Raw genomic sequence first — 27,378 nt, 5'->3', positions numbered from 1 at the left:
TATGTCTTTGTCCCGGTGTTACGTACCGTGACTATCTATTCTTGTGGGTATGCAAGCGAGAAGAGGACACCGTGGGGTTATGAATGACTCGTAGGCAGGTCTTCAGGATCACTTATTGATCAACTAGTTGCGAGCTCTTATGCATAGGTTTATCTTATCTTGTTTTAATATTCGTATGACTAGTGGTTTACATTGCTAAATATTTGCTACAACCTCTGTTGGAAAAGGCAGTGTCTAGGAGGCGCTTAGGCACGCCTAGGCGCTAGGCAATGGCCAAACGCCTCGCCTAGGGCATAAATGGAGGTCTAGGCACGTCAAGCAAGGAATTGCCTACCCGAGCAAGAAACCATGCGACATACTGCACTGATATGCCAAACGGGTTATATTCCAATGGCAGTAGATGGTAATTAACTTATTTATATGCCCTAAACTAATATCAACACCCATATAATACTCACAAATACACTACGAGTAAAAACTATATTACCGCCTAGGCCGCGCCTAGGGCGCTTAGGCATCGCCTAGGCACTACGCGAAGGCCAGCCGCCTCGCTTACGCCTACCGCTTTTTCCAACCTTGGCTACAACCTAACCACGTAACCATATCATACCAAAAAGTGTTGGTAGTCTTATGGTGTGTTTGGTTGCGGAACAAAGTGGAATGGAATGTCATGGTTCCATTCCACTAGAATGGGTCGGTTCCATCTCTGTGTTTGCTTGAGCACAATAGATGGAATGGAATGGTTTTTCGGTGCTTGGTTGGAGAGATTGAATCGAATGAATTTGGTTCCGCTCACAATAATTTATAACTCCACTTGCAAGCATAAGTAGTTTTGAACAACATTTGAATTTCACAATGATTTATCACTGAAATATATAACCTGATATTTGATTGTTTATATATAAAAAATGGTAGTCACAGCAACTTTTCAGAAAATAAATAACAAATATTGATGAAGCACAAAATCTAGATCACAAAGTATTAATAACAACAAAAATTGTTACTACCAGTCTCAAGTCTCAACACAGAGCACACAAAGTTAGCACTAATCAAGTTGAGTACTACTGATTATTGGACGGAGAATGCCAAGTTAGAAAGAACCAATCGAAGAAGCTTGCTCTTGTCGCCGCTGGCCGGCTAGCTGCCGGGAAGGAGACGAGCCGAGCCGACCACCGCTTATCTGCTCTGCTTCCCAACAAATCGGCTGCATCTGACCTGCCATCGTTGCTGCCTACTGGGTGAGAGGAACGGGAGGAGGGAGCAATCAGCTGCTGCTTGACGAGAGAGAGACGGGGGAGGAGCCATCGTTCCAGAGGGCGAGCCGAGGGAGAGGCCGGATTGAGAGGGAGCCGCCCCGTCCTTTCCCAGATCCTTGGTCGAGGGGCAGGAGACGCGGCGAAGCTGCATCTCCGACGAGGGGAAGGAGACGCCAGCGAGGCTGCATATCCAACCGCGGCGAGGGGGTGCCATAGAGGAGGGGAGGTATATGCCCTCCGCCATGCCCATCGAGGGAGAGAGAGTGGGGCGCCGCGCAGGACGCCTTGAGCGGGGGACGACGCGAGAGAGACGCGTTCCGCGTGGTCCGGCTAATTTGGAGGAACCACCCGGTTCGGCATATAGGGGGAATATTCCTCTCCAGGGAACCAGGGCGTTCCGTTCCCTTTTTCAACTAAACACAGGAATCGCTCCCAGGTGCAGGTCCGACCCGTTACATTCCACTTCATTCCCTGAACCAAACACACCCTTAGTACCCTTGGTAATGTACTTGTTGAGTCCCCAAAGGCCCACATATACCGCAACAACTCCAGATGATGTCTTCAACAGCCAGGGTCACTATGATGGAGACAGAGGCAGATACTATGTGACTCTTGGTTACGATCACGATAATCACTAGGATGGGATACCGGTTGGCAGCCTGGGAATAGCATGATGGACGTTGCTTATTTATTTTCTAGCCTCTTAAGATTATTTGGATTTTTTCCATGCCTGGAACCTTGCGTTCTTGATATGTATGGATGATGTATTGTTGGGTCAATGTCGACCTCTGCCTGGTGCCATAATGTTATCTCGTATTTACGCATATATCTTGTTAGTTGTACTTGTTTTGATGGTCACCATGTTACCGAAAAATGACAATTGCATGCATGATTATTAGTCATATGTTGGGGCGACCCAAAATGTGCTTCTGTCTTTGAGAAAGATTGCAAAGTCTTCTTGTAGCTAGGACCACATCTCGGGCGTTGCAAGTTGGTAGAGAATAATTTATACGAAAAGTACATGTCTCTGTGACCTTCCAGGACACACTTGGGGCCTTGCAACACTTAGTAATCACATACTAGACAATGTTGCTACAAACATTCTTCATGCCAACATTTTGGCGTCGTCGTTGGTGAAAATTTTATCCCTCACCTTCGACTGCCATCTTCGCGCTGATAAGAGAGGGGACTCCATATCATTTAGAGTTTTATATTCTTCATTTCATTGTTAATCATAGTGTTGTGCGAATAAAATCACTCTCATTCAATTTTACAGTGCAATGAAGTTTGAGAGGTTTGTATCATTGCAAATCTGATTATTTTGATTTGATAATTTTATGTTATTGTGTCAAGTTTCTTTTATTGGTTTGATTCTTTGTAGATTTAAAATCTTTCATCTACACCTTGGTCAAGATATTTTGATTCGATAGCCTGCACTTCTAGGGGATCATCCATGCCCCAAATACATTCATCGATCAAGGATTCCCATATTTTCGGATGAGTGACTCAAAGGGCTTTTAGAAACCTTTATTGGTAATCAAGTTCGTGTGGGTGAAAGAGTGGTAGCATCATTGCCCTGGTCTAATTGCAATCTCTTTACTAAAGTCTTTCAAATATTTCGTCTTGCCGATATTGATACCACATAGATGATGTTTCCAAGAGATTTCATTGCATTTGTTAGTCATATGACTTACTATGTATTTCGTTTGATCTTACATCCAAATCAATGTACTATAATAATTAAGAGTATGAAGAAAATAACAGGTGTTTATCGGAAGAAGAAAAAGTTGTGGAATGATGGTTTGCCTCGTCGGATAACAACAGTAGATGGAACAAACTTACACCTTTTATCATGTTGATGAGGATGTAGTTCCTCCATTCACTTTAGCCCATGAAGATGTAAGCCACATCGGTATTCCCAAGCTTGAATTTTATAGTTTAGTCCAAAATAGCACATGCCACCATGGAATGTCAACCTATCGTGTGGCGTCCACGTTGCTCACATTCAGAGAAAGTATAATTAAAGTGATATTAAATAGATTATAGGAATTTTCACAACAAATCTATGAGAGTTGGAATAGAAAGAAGAGGAACAAGACGTAAATTTATCGTCACCAGTAGCATGAGCTCCAGAAAATATTGTGAGGAGTGTATCAAACGTTAATAACATACTAGTACTTTTCCGCAACAAAAAGAGAATAACGTAATAGTACTAATATATAGCTAAGTACTAATCCCTCCGTCTTACTTTGTACTAAATCAACGCCACTTATTTTGAGACGGAGGGTATACTTGAATGAGCTATGTATTAGACTGACACTAGATGACATGAGAATGAGATAGAGCCAACAGTTATATTAGTCATGCTCTTACAAATTTATGGGGTTGCTCTGTGTTGGGTATGTAGATAGGGTAGGATTAGATGACATCGATTTGGTGGAGAATTTGGCACCAATCCGGAGGAATAATTCCATGGCCCTCCTTCCCCTTGCCGGTGCTATTGCTGCCGGCATGTGGGCGACTTGTTCATCCTGATGATCTACGGATCGAGCGGTGGTCTGGCTCCCTTCTCCATCGGTGGCAGCAGCGGCTCGAGGGTAGATTTTTCTCCTCATGGATCCTTGGAGTCCATGAGTTCTTGGCTCCTTCGGTGAGTGGACGAAGTGGCGACAACGACCTTGTCAGGTGAGTATTGTCCCCCTCTTCTTCATCGTGGCGCCGTCGAGCTCCCCACTGGCTGCACGGAGGATGGGTCTAGGCATGCTTATGGAGGAGGGTCTGTGGATGTTGGATAAGATTCGTCGGCGTTGCCATTCTGTCCGGTGTGCTGGTCCTTCGTGGCCGAGGCTGGTAGACTTCCCGACCGTCATGGTTGTCTTCGAAAGAATGTTTGCTCCGGCAATGGAGCGGCAGTGATGACGGCGCGCCTGCAACCCGCCCCGACGAGAGTGTTCTTCGTTGTGCGGCCTGAGGACGTAGTTGTAATTTTATTTACCGTTGGGGGTCCTTTGTACTATGGATGAATCTTCAATATAATCCAGAGGTCTCTTCGCAATTTTTTTTAAATTATGAGTTTGCTTTAGGATTGTTTTTGGCAAAAAAAAACTTAGACTTTAAAGGAATTCACACTAGCAAAGCTCCACGTGCCCCAAATCATTCATGGGTATGCTACCCCTTTCCCTGCCATTCCACTCCTCCTATTTCTGAGTCTTTCTCCCAACTAGGCAAAAATATGATGTGGCATCTTTCATAATCCGCCTATGCCACCCTATTATACTTGCTCTTTGAGTCCGAGGCAATGATTCATAGGCTTTTTCCCATCATTACAATGCATGATGGTGCATGGATTTCAATTAGTTTGTTTCTTGAGACTTGTTTAGTTAGATGGGATCAATCAGGACTTTGGTTTCATCCATGTGGATGAGCGGATTAGACCACTCACACCGCTTTGATAGAAAAGCTTTTTCGAATTTGGAGGAGGCCGACTTAATTATAGTGAATGAATGCAGCCCCAACACATGGAACGGTTCTTCGTAAGGCGTTTCATCCCGATTGAGTCGAGTTCTCATTGTCAATAGTGACACAACATGTTCTCCGACTAATAGTGACACCCGCTATCCTCCACCCTGCGATCTCGTCAAGGACCATGGATGGGAGGTCGATTGCTGTCTTCTGCTCGTTGACCCTGTTGAAGACCCTAGCATTCCTCTGATTCCAAAGGGCCCATGCTACCTTCTCAATAGTAACAAGACACAATCTTTGACTAACGGTGGTCTCACGTTCTTCAACAACCAATAAAGGCAACCAATAGGAGCCGTTGCCAATTTCCGCAAGCATCTCCTCTTCCCACGATGTCCCCGCCACTTTCTCTGCTCCAGAGTGAGCATTCGATGTCCATCCTCTTTTCATCTAGTATTTTTTTTAGAAAACTCTATTCATGTAGTAATAATATTGGTTAGTATACTAGTGCTACTAGTGAGTTGTACGTGCTTTGCACGTGAGTTGTTAGATATCGTTACAATACAATGTTGACAGACAACTAACAGTTACATATTACGTGTATGAAGTTCAAGATACAAATTGGTTACTAATGATAGCCAAAACCATCGAAAAAGGAAACCTTAGCTGCATGGTGCTCCAATATGTGTATATAACACATTATATGTATGGACCTTAAGTGTTGCAGCATTTGGTGAAAACTCTCTGAAAAGATATATGGACTGTAAGAAATTGTTGATCAGAAGTCTTTCATCTTGACTAAAAATTCGCAAGTAATCTCATAAATAGATACACTTTTATTCAAGCGAGAAACTCTACTGGAGCAATAGCACAACAAGAACTCTAATGGAGCAAGAGCATGCGCGAAAGATTCTAGAATAAATGAGAAGTTTGTAAAGATAGTATATGTAATAAGTACAAGGGTGTACTATGTTTTTAATTATTGGAAACTTCTAGATATTACACATGGCAGAATCTGATGTAATTGATAGGAAATCGAATGGTCAGCAATGCTTGGATTTGCCACCTCTTGACCGTCAGATTGAGTTCATCCAATGATCCATATTCAAACTTATTCTAACACTATATAGTGGTATGGATATTAAAGGGATGAGGTTAAAATTTCGCACCGGTCCCTCAAAATCTCAGGTCCGGCTCTGTATCTAGCATGGCTCTCCAGGCCTGGGCATCATGCAATTTGACCATTTTGTAAAAAAAGCAGATTGGTTTTTTTAGCTAAAGTATTCTACTCCGTTCCATAATGTAAGGCGTTTTTTAACACTACACTAGTATTAAAAGACGTTTTATATTATGGGACGGAGTAGAAAAATGTCAGATTTGTCGTTTTTCGCGGGCAGAGAAAGCACCACAGGAGAAAAAGAAGATAAACACGCGCGAAACCACGAAACCGGGAGACGGTTGCAACCTCCACGACGCCACCGCGTGCGTCACGAGGTTCTGCCTCGCGGCCGCGTCCACGAATATTCTGGACTCCTCCAGCGCTAGAAACCGCCTTGCCCAAAACTTTCTCCAAGACCATGCTCCGCCGTATATAAGCCGGGTCGCGTCCCCCTCCCTCCCTTCACCAAGCCAAGCGAGCAAGCAAGCAAAGCCAACTGATTGATTGAAGCAAAGCCATAGAGCGTGCGTGCAAGAAAGAAAGCATCGGCCACCGGAGCCGCTGCAGGAATCATCCCCGCCTCCAACCAATCCAGTATGGACAAGGTGCTGGCCTTCTCCATCCTGAGCGCGTCGCCGGCCGACGTCGCACCCGGCGCCGGCGCCAGCTGGGCTCGGTTCTCCTGGCAGGGGAGGAAGCTGCGGGACGACGAACAGGCCAGAGCAGGGCAAGAGGGGAAGCAGGGCGGTCCGCCGGCGGAGGCGGAGCAGGAGCCGGACAAGGGGAAACCGCCGACGTTGCGGCCGCGGTTAGCGCCGGAGTTCGATGGGATCGACTGCTTCGAGACCATCGTGTGCCACTGATGAGCTCGTGGTCTAAGCCGCGCGTGTGAGACTTGTTCTTTCTTCGTTCGATCACCGTACGATCAGCGTGTCCATTTGTTGTGAACTTGTGCTTCTAACTGAAGCCGTGTGTTGTACAGAATACAGAGGTAGAATGAAACCCATTTCGCTGTGATTATTTGGATGAGCTTTGGTTTTTAAGGCTTGACGTCATGACGTAGCATAGATGTTCAGTCAAACTAATCCAGAATAACCGCCCAATCCGATAAGTGGTGGACACGTGTGAACTACAACTTTGATAGATGTCCAAACTACCCTCACACCGAACCACAGCTTGCTACACCACCCAAGAACCAGCACACGCGTCACGTAGAGGAGGGCTTGGTGTGGTACAACTGCAGCTCGGCCCCGCATGGCAGTCCCGCATAAACTATCTTGGGATTCAAAGAACTATCCATAGTTTATTAGTTCCCTTTAATTTAGGTCAAACTTTAACCTTCAATTTAGGTAAAAAATGGTTATATACAATAAAAGTAGTGTCATTGAAAACCTCTTTCCAATATAAATTCAACAATATAAGTTTTATGACATACAACATATATTTTATCAGTCAAATCTACAGCCAAAATTTGACACAGAATACTAAGGGGACCAATAAATCCGGACGAAGTTAATAACATAGTAGTACTTTCCCGGAAAAAAGAATAACACAATAGTACTAATATATAGTTAAGTGCTACCCCCTCATCTTACTTTGCACTAAATCAGTGACACTTATTTTGAGACAGGAGGTGTACTTGAATGAGCTATCTATTAGACTGGCTCTGGGTGACGCGAGAAAGAGATAGAGCCAGCGGTTATATTAGTCATGCTCTTACAAATTTATGGGTCTGCGTTGCGTCGGTTGTGTAGATAGGGTAGGATTAGATCTATTTGGCTTCGATTTGGTGGAGGATTTGGCGTCGATTCGGAGGAATAATTCTACCGCCCTCCCTTCCCCTTGATAGTGCTACTATTGCCGGCATGTGGGCGGCGTGTTCATCCCGCTGATCTACGACTCGAGCGGTGGACCCGCTCCCTTGTTCGTCGGTGGCAGCGGTGGCTCAAGGGGAGATTTTTCTTCTCATGGATCCTTGGAGTCCATGAGTTCGTGGCTCCTCCGGCGAGTCGGCAGCGACGGCAACCTTGTCATGTGAGTATTGTCCCCCTCCTATTCGTTGTGGTCTCGTCGAGCTCCCCATTGGTGGCATGGAGTATGGGTCGAGGTGTGTTTATGGAGGTGGATTTGTGGATGCTGGAGAAGATTCGTCGGCGTTGGCATTTTGTCTGATGTGCTGGTCCTCCGTGGTCGACGTTGGTAGACTTCCCGATCGTCACGGCTGTCTTTGGAAGGATGTTTGCTCCAGTGATGGAGCGGCAGCAAAGACGGCGTGCCTACAACCTGCTCCAGCAAGAGTGTTATTCATTATATGGCCTAAGGACGTAGTTGTAATATTATTTAGTGCTCGGGTCCTTTGTACTATGTATGAATCCTCAATATAATCCAAAGGTCTTTTCGCAAAAAAATAAAAAATTATGGGTTTGCTTTAGGATTGTTTTTGGCAAAAATCGATGACTTTAAACAAATTCGCACTAACAAAGCTCCACGTGCCCCAACTCATTCATGGGTAAGCTACCCCTTTCCCTGCCATTTCACTCCTCCGATTTCTGGGTCTTTCTTTGAAGTAGGCAAAAATCTGATATGGCATCTGTTATAACTCGCAAAAGTCCGAGGAAAAGATTCAGAGGCTTTTTCCATCATTACAGTGCATCATGGTGCGCGGATTTCATTTAGTTTGTTCCTTCATGCTTGTTTGGTTAGATGGTATCAACCAGTACTTTGTTTCATCCATGTGGATGAGTGGATCAGACCTCTCGCATTGTTTTCATAGAAAAACTTTTTCACATTTGGAGGAGGCTGGGGTGGGGAAGCTTTCGACCTAACTAGTGGTTGGGGCGCCACGTTTGAGACAAAACTGTGCACACATTTTCATTTAAAAAAATACATAAAGTCCTCGTCTCCGTCTAAAAAAACATCTCAGAAAAAAATAATCCTCACCTTCATCTAAAAAAAGGAAAAGAAAAAAATACCACCACAACCTACCAGCGAGTGCCACTTTACATAATCCTCAATTTAAAAAATACCAGAGGTCCTCACCTCCATCTAAAAATAATACATTTAAAAAATAATCCACACCTTCATCTAAAAAATATTCCAAAAAAATTCTCACCACGGCCAACCAGCTTGCGCCACGTGGCATATCTGGTTGGCCACCCTTCATGGGTTTAATTAGGACGAGGCTTGCCTGCTCCCGTCCCGTGCTCCCATCCAGTTTTCGTCTCCCACGTCCCTTTTCTGGCCCAAAAAAAGTCGTCGTGCTCCCGTATTTCCCCTGTACCCAATACGTAGTCCCCTCCTTCCCCTTTCTCCTCACCTTCCGACAGCCGAGCGTGGACAGCGGAGAGATCCAGTGAGTCAGTCGGCGTCGTTCCCGTCCCAGATGCTGTCCCTCTCCTGCCGCAACGCAGCCTCCGCCTCATGGTTCGTTCTTGCGCCAAAGAGATGGAGATGGTGGAGCTCGGGGCGGGGATAATGGAGGTGGTGATAGTGGAGGTCGTGGCGGCGGCCGCGGCGGCGGAGGCCGCGGCGAGCGACGAGGGTGTCCCCCTTCTAGCGGCTATTCCAGGCGTGTGGCGCCGTCTTTGGTGCCGCTGGCACCATTCCCGTGCCTGCCGAGGTTGGCTTGCCCCGCTCCCTCTCTTCCTCCTCTGTACTTCTGCACAATTCAGATGTCTAGTCTGATTTCTCCGCCATTTAGTCTCTGATCTGAGCTATTTTGTATGTAACTACTGGTATTTGAGCACACAAGCACAAGGGGATATTGCAAATTAATTTGGTCCATACAGAGATTTCTTAATAGCTCAACTTTTGTTGTGCAAAATGGTAGATCGAAATTAGCTTCTACATGTCCTGGATACCTATCTAGCTGTGTTTAAGTTGACAATTAATTTATATCATTGTTCTGTGCGTACTGAAGGTGCTCAGCTTGATTTACTTTTTCTAACAAGATGGTTAATTTTAGGATGCAACAAAAGGAAAGCATAGTTTAAATGCAGTGGATTCAGTCTTGGAAAGGTCTTGCATTGCACAAAATACTAATGATGTCGTGTACTGATTGAATAAACTGAAATTTAATTAGCTAGTGGTGGTGATGTTTGCATACATGATGAGGCCAGAAGACGGTTCAGTGAAGTGAACAAATTACTCCTTTCATCGATGCATGCAAAGTCATATTTTTGGGTTGATAGTTCATACTGATCTGCGTGACAGTGGCACTTCATTACCGCAGTGATCGACTACTGGTCTGCTTGTCAGGTTAGGCAAAAAAGTGTAGTTGGTAATATGTACAGTTTATACCTGATGCAAACCAAGCCTAACTGCATCTTGGTTCACATTGCTTGTATAGCAGTATAGAAAGTAGAAATCACAATATTCCTATTAATCTCATCCAACCCGAGGGCTACCATTGTTTTGCAACTTGTCTATAATGAGTTAACAATAATTACAACAGATGAAAAGTGGAAACGTAATTCCTGTGTTCCATTCATAGTCCTTTAAGCTATGAACACATGGTAACACGGAAAATAAGTGAAATATGTTTAATTAATATAGATAGTATCCTTCAATCCATGGTCGTATACTCATAGTTTCTAATATAGTTGCAAGAAAATACATGAGATAAAACTCTATAACATCGATTAAGCAGGCTTCTGTTGGAAGAATGGTAGATCTTGTCCTGGCATCATCGTAGGGGTAGAGGCACCGATGGTGAGATTATTTTCTTGGAAGGATGATAGATTCTGTCCTAGCATCATCATAGGGGTGGAGGTACCACTGGTAGGATTCTGTTGTTGGAATAAAGATAGATTTTGTGCTGGCATCATCGTAGGGTTAAAGGTACCACTGGTAGGATTCTGTAGTTGGAAGAATGGATTCTGTCCTGGCAACATCGTAGGGGTAGAGGTACCACTGGTAGGACCATGTTGTGCCAAATAGGGGTATAGATGATTTGGCAGAGCTCCCAGATGACCCTATCAAAATAAATAGCAAAGCTTAGGTCGTTAAAAATTAAAAAAGGAGAAAAATTTACAAGTAGCCTTCTTATACCATTTGGGCTGGGTTGTATTGTGGTAGATACCCCGGCATTTGGTTTGTCAAAGGCATTCCAGGTTGTAGTTGTAAAGAATCGGCGGTCTTCTTTTTCTTCTTTTTTTGCTTTCTCCAAGTCACCAACGGGTCTTGCTGATCCTGGTCCAATATTTTCTCCCAAATGACCCTATGAAGATTAATAGCAAGCTTAGCAACACTGAAGTTTGAAAATGAGAAAGTTAAGAAGGGCAGACTTCCTATATACCAATAAGATTTGGTTATACATAGGCATTTGAATTGTGAAAGGCATTTCAGGTTGTAGTTGTAAAGAATCATCTGTCTTCTTTTTCTTATTTGTTTTTGCTTTCTCCAAGGCACCAACGGATTTTGCTGATCCTCGTACGGTCTTCTCCTTGACCTTCATACCTCTTGGCCTGCATAGCCCCTCGTTATGTTTTGAAACTCTACTAGAGTCGATGTTCGGACCTGCAACCATAAAGTTAAATGTAAGAATCAGTTTGAAAAGACTCCATGCAAGTAGTAGTATAGTATATACCTTCTGAAATAGAGGAATTACCCACATCTGGGTTTGGATCTGGATCAGTTCTATTTTTCAAGCATTTCTCCACATCTCGTGCTAGCTGCTCTGCGCATTTAGCAGCCATGTCAAATGTTTCATTGGACTCTGCGGTACGAGCAGCTATGTGGATAAACATTCTGCACAAGTCTTTGTAGAAGCTAGACATTCTTGCTTTTAAATCCTCTTGCAGATTGCGATTGCTTGTTATCTCTAGCACTTTGGCATCAATTGTCCATCTATTCAATACATGCTGTTTAGGGATATGCTTGATATTATTAATATCAAGTATCTTTAAGCAATGAGAGCAGAGGATTCCAGCAAATTCAAATTTCTTGCAACTACAATTGACTTTCTCTTCGTTCGGGTCAAATCGGACAACATGCTCACGTTGTGTGCCATGAAATTTTACTGTATAAACCTTCTGCTCTTTGTCACTATCATCACAAAGAAATGTGTCGTAGTTGAGGGTCCGAAGCACTTGCTCCTCAAACATCTTGAATATTTCTGGAGTATACGTAGTTGCAGCTTGCCTTAATACATAGCTATCTACTGCCTTCAGCTTGGGAGTAGTTTGTGACGCCTTGAAGTCACACTTCACCTCTACAAATCTTTTATCTGCAACTAGCCGCTCAAAATGCTCGAAGAAAGTAAGCATGTCATATTTAATACTAATGTACCGCTTCAGCTCATTATTCATGCTTTCACTTCTTTGGGTAGTGCTCATGTGGGCTGAGAATGTATTTCTGCCATACACTAGTGCCCATTGCTCCCTTTTCTCAAACAGCCTTTGCAGCCATGTATTGTCACGTAGACCATATCTGTCCAACATTCTATTCCATTCATTTATAAAATCGTCTTCTTCCTCAATATCATATATACAATGCTGAAAATCAGCATTGAACTTCTTATATTCTTCAACAACCCCAGCAAGGTGCTTGCAAGCATTTTGATTCATATGCCACACGCAAAGTCTGTGCTGAGACCGAGGCAGGACTACACTGATTGCCTTGGCCATTGCTGCATCTTCATCGGTCAGGATTGTCCTTGGATGTTTCCCAGACATAGCTGTTAGAAATGTTCTAAAAAGCCAACCAAAACTTTCAGCTGTTTCATCATAGAGAAGTGTGGCACCAAAGACAGTAGTTTTCTTGTGATTATTGACCCCAACAATTAAACCAAATGGACGCCCATCATCTAGTTTCCTATATGTGGTGTCAAAGCATATAACATCACCAAATAATGCATAGTCTGAGATCATTTTTTAGTCAGCCCAAAATATATTAGTTATCAGATCATCCTCGTCAATTTGAATTGAATAGAAAAAATTGGGATCTTCTTTTACCTTCTTCTCCATGTATTCTAACACTCCCCCGGTGTCACCTTTCTTTGCTTGCAGTGTTCTCTTAGAGTACAAACGATTTTTCATATCTTCGGGTGCAAACCCAAGATTTGGAAGTCCACATGCTTCTTTGGCCATAAGATCAATAGTTGCTTTATTCGAAATGCCTACAGACTTTGCGACCTCAGCGTTTGCTATTTGTGCTTCTGTCACTTTCCTTTGGGACCTTAAATATAAGGCCATGTCTCCAGTGGCAAGATTATGGTTGTGTGCAGCCTCAAATTCGTAGACATAATATAATCCGCTTTTCAGACTTATCTTCATATGGGCTTCACAACCACATCGTGTTTCAGGCCTACTGTAACTGAACGAATCATCTCTCTTATCTTCTGCTCGGAATCCTGTCAATTAAAATAAGTATCTTGGTGAAACCAAAAGTAATATAACTAAAACAAAATACAAGCAGCCCATACCTTGACGGGAGCATGTAAATGTCCGTTGCTCTATCACGGAAGAATTATTTACTTTATGTTGACTCCCTCTTCGGATGCTAAAACCGATAGCTTTTGCATACTTGTTATAAAAGGAGTAAGCTTCCTCTTCAGATAGAAATTGCATGCCAACCTTTGGTACCCTTTCATCGATGCAATCTGTTGCATTGCTAGGAGCCGTTTCATGCACATCCTATATGAGTCAGTATTCACTTTAGTTAATACTCATATGCTTGACAGTTAGATTTTTCAAAAAAGGTTCACAAACAAATTACCTTTTAGTTGCCCTTGACACAAGTAATCAATTCATGTCGCAGTTTTGTAGTCTAACCATTCAGTCCTCATAATCATACTACATTTGTGTCTACATGGCCACACTACTGGAATACTACTTGTAAACTAAATTGTTGTACAACTATTTGAATCTAAATCAACTGTAAAAGATCATAATGTTGATTTTGTGAGACTAATATTGATTATGGATAAAACAACAATTAGACATCGGATTTTATTATGTACGGCAGGCCGTGAAAGAATAACATATTCTTGTATATATAAGGTTGAAATAGCATGAACGACCTGACTAAGTTGTGAAAAACTGCTATTCCTTTTGTTCCTACATGGTTGTACAAATGTTGAAATCAGATTTGCATAGATCTTACACGATCATGATCAGTATTTTTGATTTGTTTGTCAGCAGGAGAAAGTAAGTAACCAGTTCGACAAAAAGGACAAGAACAATGAAAAGAGATCAAGAAGAATATGAGTCAGATTTCTTACTTCTGGTCCTGGAGATCCATTGCCGTGTTCATGGTTCCCATGATCACTGCTTGAAGAAACCATACGGGGCAATAATTTCCTTTGTTTAAACCTCGGATGGCTTGATATTTGCAGACTTTGCTATCTGCCTGAAATTTGTTCGTTGGATGCAGTCAGGCTCCAGATTGCAAATATCCTTCCGCCTGTGATTTAGGATCTAGCGTTTGTGAGGGTTTGGCTCATACCTCGGTTTCTAAGTTGGCGCGCAAAATAGTTAGATTGGCGGACATTTTTCCTCCAGAATCAGTCGCGAGTATTACGTGAGGGAGAGAGAGAAACGGAAATACGTTGATTCCTTTTTTTTTGGGCCAGAAAAAGGACGTGGGGGAGGAAAACTGGGCCAGCCGTTCGATCGAGAATGAGTGGAACGGGAGTATGGATGGGAGCACGGGACGGGAGCAGGCAAGCCTCGTCCGTTTAATTAATGGGTTTAATTATAGTCGATCAATGTAGCCCTCACACATGGAACGGTTCTTGGTAAGGCGTTTCATCCCGGTTCAGTCGATTCCTCCTTGTCAATAGTGACACGACATGTTCTTCGACTAACGGTGGTCTCACGTCCTTCAACGGTGGAGGTAGGCATCTCCTCTTCCTGTGGTGTCCCCGCCGCTTACTCTGCTCGAGACTGAGCATCTCATGTCCATCCTCTATTCATGTAGTTTTTTAGTTGTTGAGAAAGCTCTCTCCATGTAGTAATTATACTGATTAGTATTATAGTGTTTTCTTTTACGAGTAGTATTATAGTGTTATATTAAAGGGGCCACGTTAAACAAAAAGCTTTTGAGCATAAAAATCCAACTCAAAGAGGAACCTAGAGCCAGGGCTCCGCCTCCCCCTCCAAGAAAGAAAGTTAGGGTTCGTGCCTCTCGCCGGCGCCGGCGCAGGTCCGCCTCGTCTACGGTGGCCCTAGGGCCATGGAGGCGCGGTGGATCCTGGCAAGGGCCGGCGGGAGGGCTCCTTTTTAGTCGTTTTTTTCAATCTTGTTAGGTTTTGTGTCCTACTCAGGAAGGCGGGACGGCGGCGGCTCCCTGAAGATGAAATAAAGGTCTCCCCGCCTAGCCCCCGTTCCGGCGATGCGTCTAGCATCGTTGGTGGGCGTGTGGAGGTGTGTCTCCGGCAGATCTATCTTTGATGGATTTGCTCGGATCTCGTCGTTGTTCGTCTACGTTCGTGTGTATTCAGTTTGGATCCTTTCAATCTACGTTATTTTTCATCGGCGCCGGTTGCTGTTCTGAGGTGTTGGTCCTATGGGGCCTTAGCACGACAACTTCCCGACTGTCTTCTACAACAAGTTGTGGCCGGCTCCGGCGATGGAGGGGCGATGACGGCAGCGCGCCTTCGGCTCGCTTCGGTGCTTGTAGTCGTCGCTAGGTGGTCTACGAATCTGGATATAATTTTTATTTCTCGTGTTCGTTGTATTGCCATGATTGAAGATGAATAGATTGAAAGTTTTTTCGGAAAAAAAAAGACCACGTTAAAACTTTGCCCTGGACCCCCGAAATCTGGCCCTGTATCTAGCATGGTGTCTCAGATCCGGACGTCAAGCAAATGAGCCATTTTGTCAAAAAGAAAATTGACTTCATTTCATGCTAAAGTTTCAAAAAAATAGGACATCGATAAGGACCGAACGTTCAGTTTGGGCGCCTCCCAGACCGAACGAGAAGTTCGGTGCGACAGGCTGCCCCCTACGAACGAAATCGTTCGGGAGGAGAGGCCTCCCAGCCCGAACGCTCCTTCCCGTCGCTCCTACAGGCCTAGGCCTTTCTCTTTACAGAAAAAAAGCCCACAAGAACGAAAAACCCATGTTTTTGTTGTGACAAAAATAGACATTGTTCGTTTGCACGACAAAAAATGCTATGGTCTTTTGACATGCTATGAAAAAATTTCACATGCTCGTGAGTCCATAATGTAAGTACACTAAAATAATATGGGAAATCTACTAAAAATTGTTCAACAATTTGCCATGTTCTGCAAAAAAAAAAAGTTTGTTATGTTATACTCAAATTTGCCATCTTCGACATTTGTACAAAAATTGCCACGTTCCCATGGCAACTAGCAGAAGTTCAACTAGAGATTTATTTCATGCATCACCTTATATTAGAAGTAAAAATTGCCATGGCAAAACAAGTAAAAATTGTCGTGCCATTAAAAGTAAACATTGTCATGGCAAAAAAGAGTAAAACTTGCCATGACAAAAATAAAGAAAAAATTGCCATGGCAAAATGATATAAAATTTGCCATTTCATTTAAAGTAAAACCGTCATGGCTAAGAAAGAGTAAAAATTGCCATGGCAAAATGATGTAAAATTTGCCATGTCATTTAAAGTAAAATTGCCATGGCAAAAAAAGTGTGAAACTTGCCGTGGCAAAATAAAGTAAAAATTGTCACGGCAAAGATAGAGTAAAATTTGCCATGGAAAAATGAAGTAAAATTTGCCATGTCATTTAAAGTAAAATTGCCAGGGCAAAAAGTATTAAAAATTTGCCATGGAAAATAAAAGTAAATTTTCCATGGAAATGAAGTAAAATATTTCATATGATACTTAGAAAAAGTATCAACTAAAATTGCCATGGTCTAAAAATATACAATTTGCCGTGGACATAAACTAAATTTGCCATGGTGCATAAACTAAATTTTCCACGATGCAGAAAAGAATTTTTGCCATGCATCTATTTCTTCCTCGAAGGAAAAAGAATGGAAAACAGTAAATACCATGGCAAAAGTAGCTCCGTAAGATCATGTCAACTGTGCATATATGAATCTGCCATGCTAATTAAATAAAATAGATTGCCATGTGATGTTAAACAAATTTGACATGGTCTACATAGTAGGGTCATGACAAAGGTCACTACCTAAATATCATGGCAAAAATTGCCATGATATACTTGTTAGGGGCATGGCAAGGTCGCTACCTGAAATATGTCATGTTTGACTAACCTACTTCTAAGAAATTTGCCATGTCAATGTGTGAAAACATGTGATGTGTCACTTTAGGAAAAAAATGCCATGCGACCAAATGCAAAATTTATCTATAAATGGAAAGTGTGAGTAGACAAAAAAAATATGAATTATGTCATATGATTATTTGCCGTGTCACTCCACAGAAATTGCCACATTATTTTGAATATTTCTCCTAATTTTGTCATGGCCTACTACTAACCTATCTCTTAACACAAATTAAAACTCAATACGAATCAGCTACCAACCAACAAACAGTTGAAGGCCATTTGATTGGGCAAAAAGAACAAGGCAACTATTCCAAGTTAGTATAAGAGAAAATGTCATGCATGTAGTGCGCACTTTCTTCGTCTCATAAAAATGTTGCCATGTTGCATAAAAAAGAAGAAGAAATTTGCAATGCTCACGGAAAAAAAAAACATGCTGAAAAAATGACACGGCAATTTTAGAGATTGTGAACTTTGGTGAAAATTGCCATCACAGAAACAAAAAAAAGTCACTATATAACATGGCCAAAAAAAGTGTGAATGTGCCATGGCAAAAAAGAAGACTATATTGCCATGGCAATTTAGAGAATGTAAAAATAGACAATATTTACCATGTTTCTACACAAAAATTGCCATGACATCTCTACCGCCAAAACAAAAACTACATATTGAAAATGACCTTGGTAACTATGGGTTTAAAGTTCCCATGACGTTTCTACCGCTATAAGATGATTGAACCATAATGATCTTCTTGAAAGATGTCAAAATATAGGAATTTGCCATGGAAATTATTGTTGTTTCCCAAACAAAAAACATGGCAAATTTGCAATGCGGGTGCATATCAAACTTGCCATCACTGCAAACAAATTTGCCATCATTTTTAATGGGTCACATTTTTATCTGTAACTTGCCATCTGTTCTAGAACAAACCACAAACTGGCAGCCTACAAAAAATGTTGGAGCGATGTGCAATGTCAGTACACAAAAAACACTGGGGATTTCACATCCTACAGCTGATACAACATGGACGACCTGGAGGTGTCGCATATGCAGGATCAGAGAAACAAAAATCAGAGATTCTGACCAAATAAATAGGCGAGCAGTGGCCTGACTTTACCTGCGAGAAGAATGGGCGAGCAGCGGCCTGCCCTGCGGGGACGAAGATGATGAAGGTAGGCGGGGCGGGGGCCTGCATCTGCGACCGAAGTGGCCGGAGCGGTGGTGGTTTTCAGAATGCCGACCTTCTCCCGATGTCACCAGCGCCACCGGTGGCGTCAGACCCGACACTCCGGCGCCGTGTAGCTCCTTTCACCGCGCAAGGAGCTGGCTCCCCCGCGGTCCTCGCCGCCGCAAACAGCTGGTTCCCTGCCGCACTCGCGCTCAAGCTCTCCAACCGAGATATGTCGGAGCACAACCTGCGGTGTCTCCTCAACCATGGCCTCAAGTCGCACTATTTTGAGGACGGCGCAGCCCGCCTCGCCTCCGCTGCTCCTCGGCCCTCGCCTGTGCCGCTCGTCGGCGCACGCCTCTGCCGCTCAACGCCTCCGACGCGAAAATACTCCTCACGCCCGCGGTCGCCTGAGGGAGTGCGCCGCAATTCCCTCCGGCCTCTGCCCCGAGACGGGACGCGCCGCCGCGTTGTCCAGGGCGAGGACCGCCGCCGCTACTCGCCCCTTTCCTCCACCGCTCCTCGCCTCCGACGCGGAGAGCTCGTCTCGCGTGCGGCAACCAGAGGGAGTGCGCCGCGAAGGCTTGCGGCCTCCAGCCTCTGCTCCGAGACGGTAGGCGCCGTCGTGGTCGCCGGCGACCACGCGATCTCATCGGCGTTATCTGCTCACTCGTCTACAAGTCAACGAAAGGAAATGAGAAAGCGGTGGGGAGGTAGTGGGGAAAGGATTAGGACGGGCCGTTCGGCACGAGTTGCTGCTTTTTCGAACGAGAAAAGGCGTGACGTGTCAGACCCCGTCTGCTGTAAGATTCGTGCGGATAATTCAATGGTAGAAAAGTCGTTCGGGCTGAGATCCTAGAGCGTGGCACGTTCGGCACTTATCAATACCGAAAAAAAATCATATTTGTCAAATTTCACGGGCAGAGAAAGCAGCACAGGAGGGAAAAAAAACACGCGCGAAACCCCGAAACCACGAGACGGTTGCAACCTCCACGACGCCACCGCGTGCGTCACGAGGCTCTCCCTCGCGGCCGCGTCCACGAATATTCTGGACTCCTCCAGCGTTACAAACCGCCATGACCAGAACTTCCTCCATGACCATGCTCGCCGTATATAACCAGGGTCGCGTCCCCTCCCTCTCTTCACCAACCCGAGTAAGCAAGCAAGCAAAGCCACAGAGCGTGCGTGCAAGAAAGCATCGGCCACCGGAGCTGCTGCAGGAATCATCCCCGTCTACAACCAATCGAGTATGGACAAGGTGCTGGCCTTCTCCATCCTGAGCGCGTCGCCGGCCGACGTCGCCCCCGGCGCCGGCGCCAGCTGGGCTCGGTTCTCTTGGCAGGGGAGGAAGCTGCGGGACGACGAACAGGCCAGAGCAGGGCAAGAGGGGAAGCAGGGCGGTCCGCCGGCGGAGGCGGAGCAGCAGCCGGACAAGGGGAGATCGCAGTCGCCGCCGACGTTGCGGCCGCGGTTCGCGCCGGAGTTCGACGGGATCGACTGCTTCGAGACCATCGTGTGCCGCTGATGAGTGAGTGAATCACGAGCTGCTCGTGGTCTGGCCGCGCGTGTGAGACTCACATGATTCTTTCCTCGTTCGATCACCGTACGGTCGGCGTGTTCATTTGTGGTTAACTCGTGCAGCTTCTGACTGAAGCCGCGTGTTGTACAGAATACAGAGCTACTGTATAAAGAAACCCATTTCGCCGTGATTATTTGGATAAGCTTTGGTTTTTAAGGCTTGATGAGACGTCATGACGGAGCAGAGATGTTCGGTCGAACTAATCCAGAATTGGAACCGCCCAATCCGAAAAGCGGTGGACACGTGTGACCTACAGCTCGCTAGATGTCCAAACTACAACCACACGCTGCTACACCACCCAAGAACCAGCACACACACGTCACGTCGAGGAGGGATTGGTGTGGTACACCTGCAGCTCGGCCCCGCATGGCAGTGAGTTGGACGCGATAAATGGCCTCACGAGACTCGCAGCTAGCCCCGAATAAGAAGGAATCGAAGACCCATTTAACACGAATTTAACCATAGTAATATATACTCGCTCTGTATCGTAAAAACCTTGTATATTATGGGACGGAGCGACCCAGGAAGTAATAATTTCTCGGTCATACATAGTTACATACAGTAAATAGAACATGAGCATATAATTGATGATCAGAATTTGACCTAGATTATGAAACAGCCTTGTATAAATAGATTGAGGGCGTAGATATTTTTAGTGGGCTGAAAAATCTGAAAAAATTATAAGCCATTGAGACAATATAATCTATATTTTCGCATCACCATCATTTGTGTCCACCTAGCACGGAACAGGGACTAAATTTAAAGTAGCTTGATGATCATTAGCCTCTTTACTTTTCAATTATGAATCATCAAAGCCATGGGTCAACAATACCTCAAAAACTTAGGGCGGACATACCACCTTCTTGTCCACCCCTAACCCAAGACGGGTAAGGCAAACTTTTCTTCTCAGACATCACCGGTGAACCCGTGCATTTGCCTCCCCTCTGCTCAGGTTATTAGTTTAGATTAGGGTTTCCTAGTGATTGCAGATGCGGCACTCAGGCGGGTGACAGTGTTTCTTCTTCGAGTTTGCCTTCCGAGCTTCGTTCCCCCTCGAGTTCGTTTGTTTGGAAGTGGTCGACGGAGCTTCGGCGTAGATTCCCGTTGACTCCTTGGGGTGACGAGGTTAGGGATTCTCTTTATGTGGCGAGACTTGGTGTCAGGTGCTTTAGATCTATGCAAGAGTTCGACGGCGATGAGTGGGCCTACATGATGTTGGTTCTTAGGGTCGCATGCACAAAAACTTTCCGGCTGTCATCAACAAGGTCAAGTTAGTTCCGATAGAGCGACAACAGCGATACTTGGGCGCTCTTTCTGACTGCAGTAGTAGTCGTTCAGTGGTCTTGAAATCTTAATATAATTCTTATTATGTTCGAAATGCTTTTGTACTTACGGCGAATTCTTATAATTGATCTGACCCTTTCTGAAATGAAAAAAAAAACCTTGAAAATTTTATTGCATGCGTTCAGGTTGTTCCTTTATAAGAAGACGCAGGTGGTGCTGGACCTAAACGAGCTCGCCAAGTACAGAGACACGTACAAGAGATACTGGTTCCCCGATCGAGGCCAAACAGGTGGTGAACTGATTGCCGCTCGTCTTCCGTGAAGGTGACGGATCAGATCGAACACGTGTCTTCTGCGATCGGTTACAGTGCTGTCTAACAGATCGGCCAAACGATGACAACCTACTTGATTTGTTTGTGTCATGTTTGGAGTGGAGAGATACTGTGCTCGCTTTTTAATTCTGTAATCGTGCTTGCTTGCTTATTCTATCAACATTAAGCTATTTGTTTAGTATGGAGCATGTAGCGACGCTCAAGACCAAAATCTCAGATCTGCTTGATTCCAACACTGCATCAGCACACTGTGATTATGCTAAGCCGGGGTCCTTATCCACAATTCGACAAGGTTCCGTCATAGCAGGTCTAAGCAATGTACTCCCTCCATCTTATAATATAAGAGCGTTTTTTTTTAATATCAGTGTAGTACTTGTAGGGCTGGGTGCATTAGAAGCCAGGATTCAGAGGACGGGTCGTCGACCCGTTGATTGGGCAGCTGAGGTAGCTGCCAGCCCACCCGAGTTTAAGTCCCGGCTTGGACGCGCGGTGCTCGTGGAGTTTCTTCAATAAAAAAATGTCAACGAGGGTTAGCCCTTGGGTTGGTCTCATTTTTTTTTATAAACCAGGATTCAGAAAATCCGGTTTCATTTAGCAATGATAGACTGGAAGAAAGTGTCTGTGAGTACGCGTTTTGTAGGACCGGACACGAGATGGCGTGGTGGCGCCCCTCCCTTTGGTGTGGTCCTCCAAGCATTCCTCCTCTCCAGCAAGGGGGTGGTTCGTCCGTTTGTGGGCTGTCGTGGGGGCTGTTAGTGTGGCCTGCCATTTCTCGAGGTTTGGCAGGGTGGTTGTGGGCGGCTTTGTGTGAAACCTGAAGTCTTCGACGGTGTTTGATGTCGGCAGCGGCAGCCCACACGTGTGCCCCCAAGAGCTCACTAACTTCTCTTCGGGCTTTGGGCTTGTTGGTAGTGGAATTCTGATTTGCCGGCGACAACATAATTGTGCTTTTTTTTGGCACGATTGTCCCTTAAGGAATTGTGTGGTTGATTTCTTTTTTGCACGTTTGTTCCTTAATCAATCGTATGATGCGTGGTTTTTTACCTACTTTTTCCTTATAAACCAGGCCACTCTTTTTTGTTTTTCTATCTTATTAATAAAATCGACAGAGCTCCTGCCATGCACTTCAAAAAACACGCACACAAAAAAAAGATATCCGTTGTTTTTGCTAGTTATTCTTCCTTGTTAATGCTTTTTAATTGTTATGTGCATGAACACATTTGTGACTTGAAGTTCTTGATTATGTATATCAAAATTTCGCCGAAACGCATATTTTATCTTCAGCCTAAGCTTGGCAAACAATACATTTCCTGTTTAATTTGCTGCATGGTATTTTTTTTATTATCAGACTACGACGGTAGTTCCTTTGTTCAATTCCCATGAGTTATTCTAGCTCAATGCAATAGTCATCTAACTCAGCTCCCTTCCAGCGCTCATAAAGTATGGCACCATTTTCTATGATTGATCTAATGTTCAGATTCAGATAGTACTTTTTTTTTTGGTTCAGTTAGGTGATTAGTTTCTATACACCCTAGGCAACTCTGGAAAGTTAAACTACATGAGAAAAATCTTATATTCTACAGATTTTTCTTGTATAGTCTATAGACTTGGTCAATCTTTAAGAAGTTTGACTTAAGGCAAAATTAGAACAACGGTTAATTTGAGAGAGAGAGAGAGTGTACATGATTTTTTAATAAAATTAGCGTATGATACAGAAATCTTATTGAATAGGTTTAGAGAAATTACACGAGCTTTTGTTTTGAGGAAACCAAAGCAAAAAAATCAAGTGAAAATTTTCCAATTTGCAAATGTTTAAATTCTACATATTCCCAGAATCTGACCAGAAATGAATACCGCCAACAAGCGGTTGTGATAGTAAGATTAAAGGACAACATTGGCACTTCATATAATCTAGAATTACCGAATTAGTTACACATAAATTTAATAGACTTGTACTTTACAAATCTCTGCCAGATTCAAACACTCCAAAGCACTTTACGAATTGTTCTTTAGATATTTATAAGGATTCTACAGAAATGATACATATAATACATGCACATATCCTTTCGTAAAAAAACATGTATGTATTATATTGTGGAGTAATGTGGTAATGTTGGTTTTCTTATATTTTTGTACTAGAAAAGCTATTGTAACAAGAGATTTTTTCCAGGCTTTCCATATACTAAACAAAATCCTTTCTATACAAAACATTTTATTTCATTGGCTCTGGAGAATGTATTTTCAATTATAAATATTGGAACAATATGACAAATGTGTACCTTAATATATGTAAATATGTTAAATTTGCGACTTCGCTAGTTATACCAAAAATATTATTAAAGACAATATATCAAAGGTTGTATTCCCAAGAAATTGAATTTTCATGGCATCATTATTTAAACAAAGTAGAAAAAATTGGTATAAATTAATTAAATTGCAAAATTTCATGACATTATTATTTACAATCCGCCACCAACCAGCACCGAGACCTCACCTACGAGCTCAGCGAGAGCGAGTTTGCTGACCTGGACTAGGAAGATTTTCTAGGCAGGTACGGTTCGTCCTACGACGACGCCGGTGATGGTACGGGCGTCACAATGCCCGCAAACAGCAGCGACGCCGAACTGTGACCGTCTAGCATCGATGAAGAAAGCACCTTGGAGGCTCTGCCTCCGCCCAACATGGAACAGAGGGCAAAGGGCGTCGTCGTGCCGGTTAAGTCCCAAACCTGATCCATTTCAACCTTAACTTGTTAAGCATGCACAGTGGTTAACAATTGTTTTGTCCTTAGATGAATGAATACAACTAGTTGTTGGGCGTTCATGACGGTTGCCACGATCGAGGCTCTGAAGTGGATCAAGAAAAGGAATCTATTGTCCCTCTGAAAGAAGCAACCGATGAACTGTGACCAGTATGATGGCGGGTCCTTCCACAGAGCCTTGAAGTGGATTGTGGCGAATGGCAGCCTCGTCATGGAGGCAGAGTACACAAATGGCAAAGAACAGAAACAACAATAGAAGAAGCAACCCATCCTCACATCGAGCGCCATGCCATCTATCATTTTCACCACGAGGCAGACAACCGTACATACCGGCACCGCTACCGACACACTTCCAAGCGCACTGTGAGAAACAAAGCCCCTCCCCCCACCTCCCGCGCGGAACACACCGAATGAAACCGGCCACCAAAACTCATCTGCAACCCAACTCCACTTGGAGTCATTATCATCCTCAAGCAAAAGAGCACGCCACACGATCTAGGGTCACCACCTTAGAATCCCTGCAACAAGCAACGGCAGAACCCGCAAACCAAGACCAGTCTAAGACAGTGCCTCCAGAAAGGACTTCAACATTGGAGTACTGCCATCAGCCGTTCCAAGAACTTACAACAAAGTTCCCTGGACTGCAAGAGAGGAGAGTGTAGACCCTCGAACGACAACGCCTCCCTAGGGGCTTCTGCAGGTTTTAAGCAACAGGCAACCATACCATGTTGCTGTAAAAGCAACCTTGTAAGATTAGCTATGCAAAAAAAAGTGCTTAGGTGACTCCCAGTTACTTCAAAAACCCGACTCCAAAAGTAAGGTTATCTCAAAAATGTTATTCTAGCTCACACCACTTGGGTGAATAGTAAAATCCAAAAAAAGTAACAATAAAAAATGTATCCTTTTGTGATAAATATCGATGAATGCTTTCTCTTATGTGCAATAAATCGTGATGGGGTGAAATTCGTGGAGGCCCGGACAAAAAAACGATGTTTCAAAATGCGTTTTTTTCGAGAGTACGCCAATAGCATACCATAATTTTGTAGAAGGCAGAAAGTTAATTACAAGAAGCCGACCTTGAATGCGAACATTTAGGTCGGTACACACGCAACACCGCGAAAAGCACTAGCCTACTCTCTCACAAAAGGATCTAAACCTCCAGCTCCTAGGCCTGCAAGCTTCCACTCCTTGATCTCGGCCAACACCATCTCAACTAGTTCAGGTGGGGTTCTTTGTTGCTGTGTTCTGTTGAAAACCCTGGCGTTCCTTTGCTTCCACAATGCCCATGCAGTTGCTATTATGAATGAGTCGAATCCACGGAGAACTTTCCTCGAAAATCTCCCTCTTTGCACCAGCCACCACTCGGTGAACTTCTCTTCCGTGGTCGGCACTTTCACATTGACCTGTAAAACATCGAAACATCTGTGCCACACCTCTTTGGCATAGGTGCAATGTGCGAGAATGTGATCCACGCAATCAACCTCCTGTAGACAAGTGAAGCAAGTGGAAGGCTTATCTTGAAGGCCATGACGCGCACGCCGATCGCTTGTCCACAGCCGATACTGCACCATGAGCCAGGCGAATATTTTGCAACGTAGGGGGGCCTAGCTTTTCCAGATACATGTAGCAGTGGGGGAGGCGATGAGTCCCATGCAGAGCCTGTTGTACACTGGTTTGGCAGTATAGCAGCCTGAGGCGTCGGCAGGCCAAATGAACTGGTCCACTGCGTCCGCATTGATCGGGACGGTAGCCATTGCTTGGCACAAATTGGCCACCTCAATATGAGCCATGAAGGAGAGCTCTCCCTGAACATCAAGAGTCCACGTGTTGTTCACCATCGCCTGCTTCACAGTTCTGGTGTTTTTCTGGCGGGTCCCAACCAAGGCAGTGATCAACGGGGCGATCTCGCTGACCGTAAATTCGTGGATCCACCTGTCCTTCCAGAAGTAGACCCTTTCGCCATTGCCCACCACAATCTTGATCATACTGTTGAACACCATGCTGGCCTCTTCATCCTTGGCCAACCTAATGCCTTGCCATGGCCTCTCGCGATCAACGCGACACAACCATTCCCATCTCACTCTCAGGGCAAGCGCTTGCTTCCTGATGTTCTTGATCCCGAGGCCACCATATCTCGTCGGGCGGCAAACTGTGTCCCAGGCCACTACGCACTGACCTCCATTCGATTTTTCTTTGCCCACCCAGAAAAACGACCTCAAGCACTTGTCAATCTCCTCGAAAACCCAGTCTGGTGCATTGAGGACCATGAGTTGATGTATCGGCCTCGCCGCAAGCACGAACTTCACCAGGACGAGACGCCCAGGTTTCTGCATGAGGCCTCGCTGCCACGCCGGGAGTAGATTCTTGGTTTGATCGAGCAGCGGTTGCCAGTCAGCACGTGTCAGCTTCCGGATCGCCAGTTGGATGCCCAAGTACTTACAAGGGAAGCGTCCCATCTCGCAATGCAGCAGATCAGTCACTCGTTGTCTATCACCATCCGTTCCTCTGATCAAAACAACCGTGGTCTTGTTATAGTTGATACGTAGCCCTGCAGCTTCCCCGAAAATCTCAAGTGCAGTCCGCACAAAGTTCAGATCCTGTACTGAAGGCTTGATGAACAAGACCACATCATCCACGTAAAGCGACAACCTCTGAGTAGGGGAAATACCACACAAACTGCTGATCACTCCTATCTCCGAAGCTTTAGCAAATAACCTTGTGAGAACATCCATGGCAATCACAAATAGCATGGGAGAGACAGGGTCCCCTTGGCTCAACCCCTTCGTGTGATGAATCGTGCGTCCCGGGATGTCATTCACAATTACCTTAGTGCTGGCAGAGGCAAGAACTGTGATGATCCAGTTTAACCAGCGCGGGCCAAAACCTTTTGCTCTCATGACTTCAAATAGGAAGGGCCACGATAGTGAATCAAAAGCGCGGGAAATGTCAAGCTTAAGGAACAACCCTTGCTCCTTGCTGCTGTAAACTTTGCGCGCCACCTGCCTCACAAGCAGATAATTGTCATGAATGCATCGTCCTCTAATGAACGCCGATTGGTTGATACTGACAATCTCAGGCATTCTTGCGCGAGCTCTCGTTGCTAGCACTTTGGTGAATAATTTGGAGAAGTTGTGAGGAAGAATGATCGGGCGGAAGTCCCCAATGGCTTTGGCAT

At 44.5% G+C, this 27,378-nt stretch overlaps 2 protein-coding genes and 1 pseudogene across 2 annotated transcripts; 2 read left to right on the top strand and 1 right to left on the bottom strand.

Annotated features, from left to right (window-relative positions):
- The first annotated feature begins 6,329 nt into the window (after positions 1-6,329).
- LOC123182993 (uncharacterized) lies at positions 6,330-6,900 on the top strand. Its single transcript, XM_044595711.1, has one exon. The coding sequence runs from the start codon at positions 6,471-6,473 to the stop codon at positions 6,735-6,737; it is 267 nt and encodes an 88-aa protein (XP_044451646.1). The 5' UTR covers positions 6,330-6,470; the 3' UTR covers positions 6,738-6,900.
- A 3,329-nt stretch (positions 6,901-10,229) lies between these two features.
- LOC123182992 (protein FAR1-RELATED SEQUENCE 5-like) lies at positions 10,230-18,973 on the bottom strand (annotated as a pseudogene).
- A 402-nt stretch (positions 18,974-19,375) lies between these two features.
- LOC123182990 (uncharacterized) lies at positions 19,376-19,960 on the top strand. The gene has a single exon (XM_044595710.1). The coding sequence runs from the start codon at positions 19,498-19,500 to the stop codon at positions 19,771-19,773; it is 276 nt and encodes a 91-aa protein (XP_044451645.1). The 5' UTR covers positions 19,376-19,497; the 3' UTR covers positions 19,774-19,960.
- The last annotated feature ends 7,418 nt before the right edge of the window (positions 19,961-27,378 follow it).

Source organism: Triticum aestivum, chromosome 1D (assembly GCF_018294505.1).
Source record: "Triticum aestivum cultivar Chinese Spring chromosome 1D, IWGSC CS RefSeq v2.1, whole genome shotgun sequence".
Lineage (NCBI taxonomy): Eukaryota > Viridiplantae > Streptophyta > Magnoliopsida > Poales > Poaceae > Triticum > Triticum aestivum.
The sequence above is the reverse complement of the archived record's forward strand: the minus strand, read 5'-3'. Positions and strand labels throughout refer to the sequence as shown.

Coding starts and splice junctions, on each gene's coding strand:
- LOC123182993 (XM_044595711.1), top strand. CDS start 6,471: ATGGACAAGGTGCTGGCCTTCTCCATCCTGAGCGCGTCGCCGGCCGAC.
- LOC123182990 (XM_044595710.1), top strand. CDS start 19,498: ATGGACAAGGTGCTGGCCTTCTCCATCCTGAGCGCGTCGCCGGCCGAC.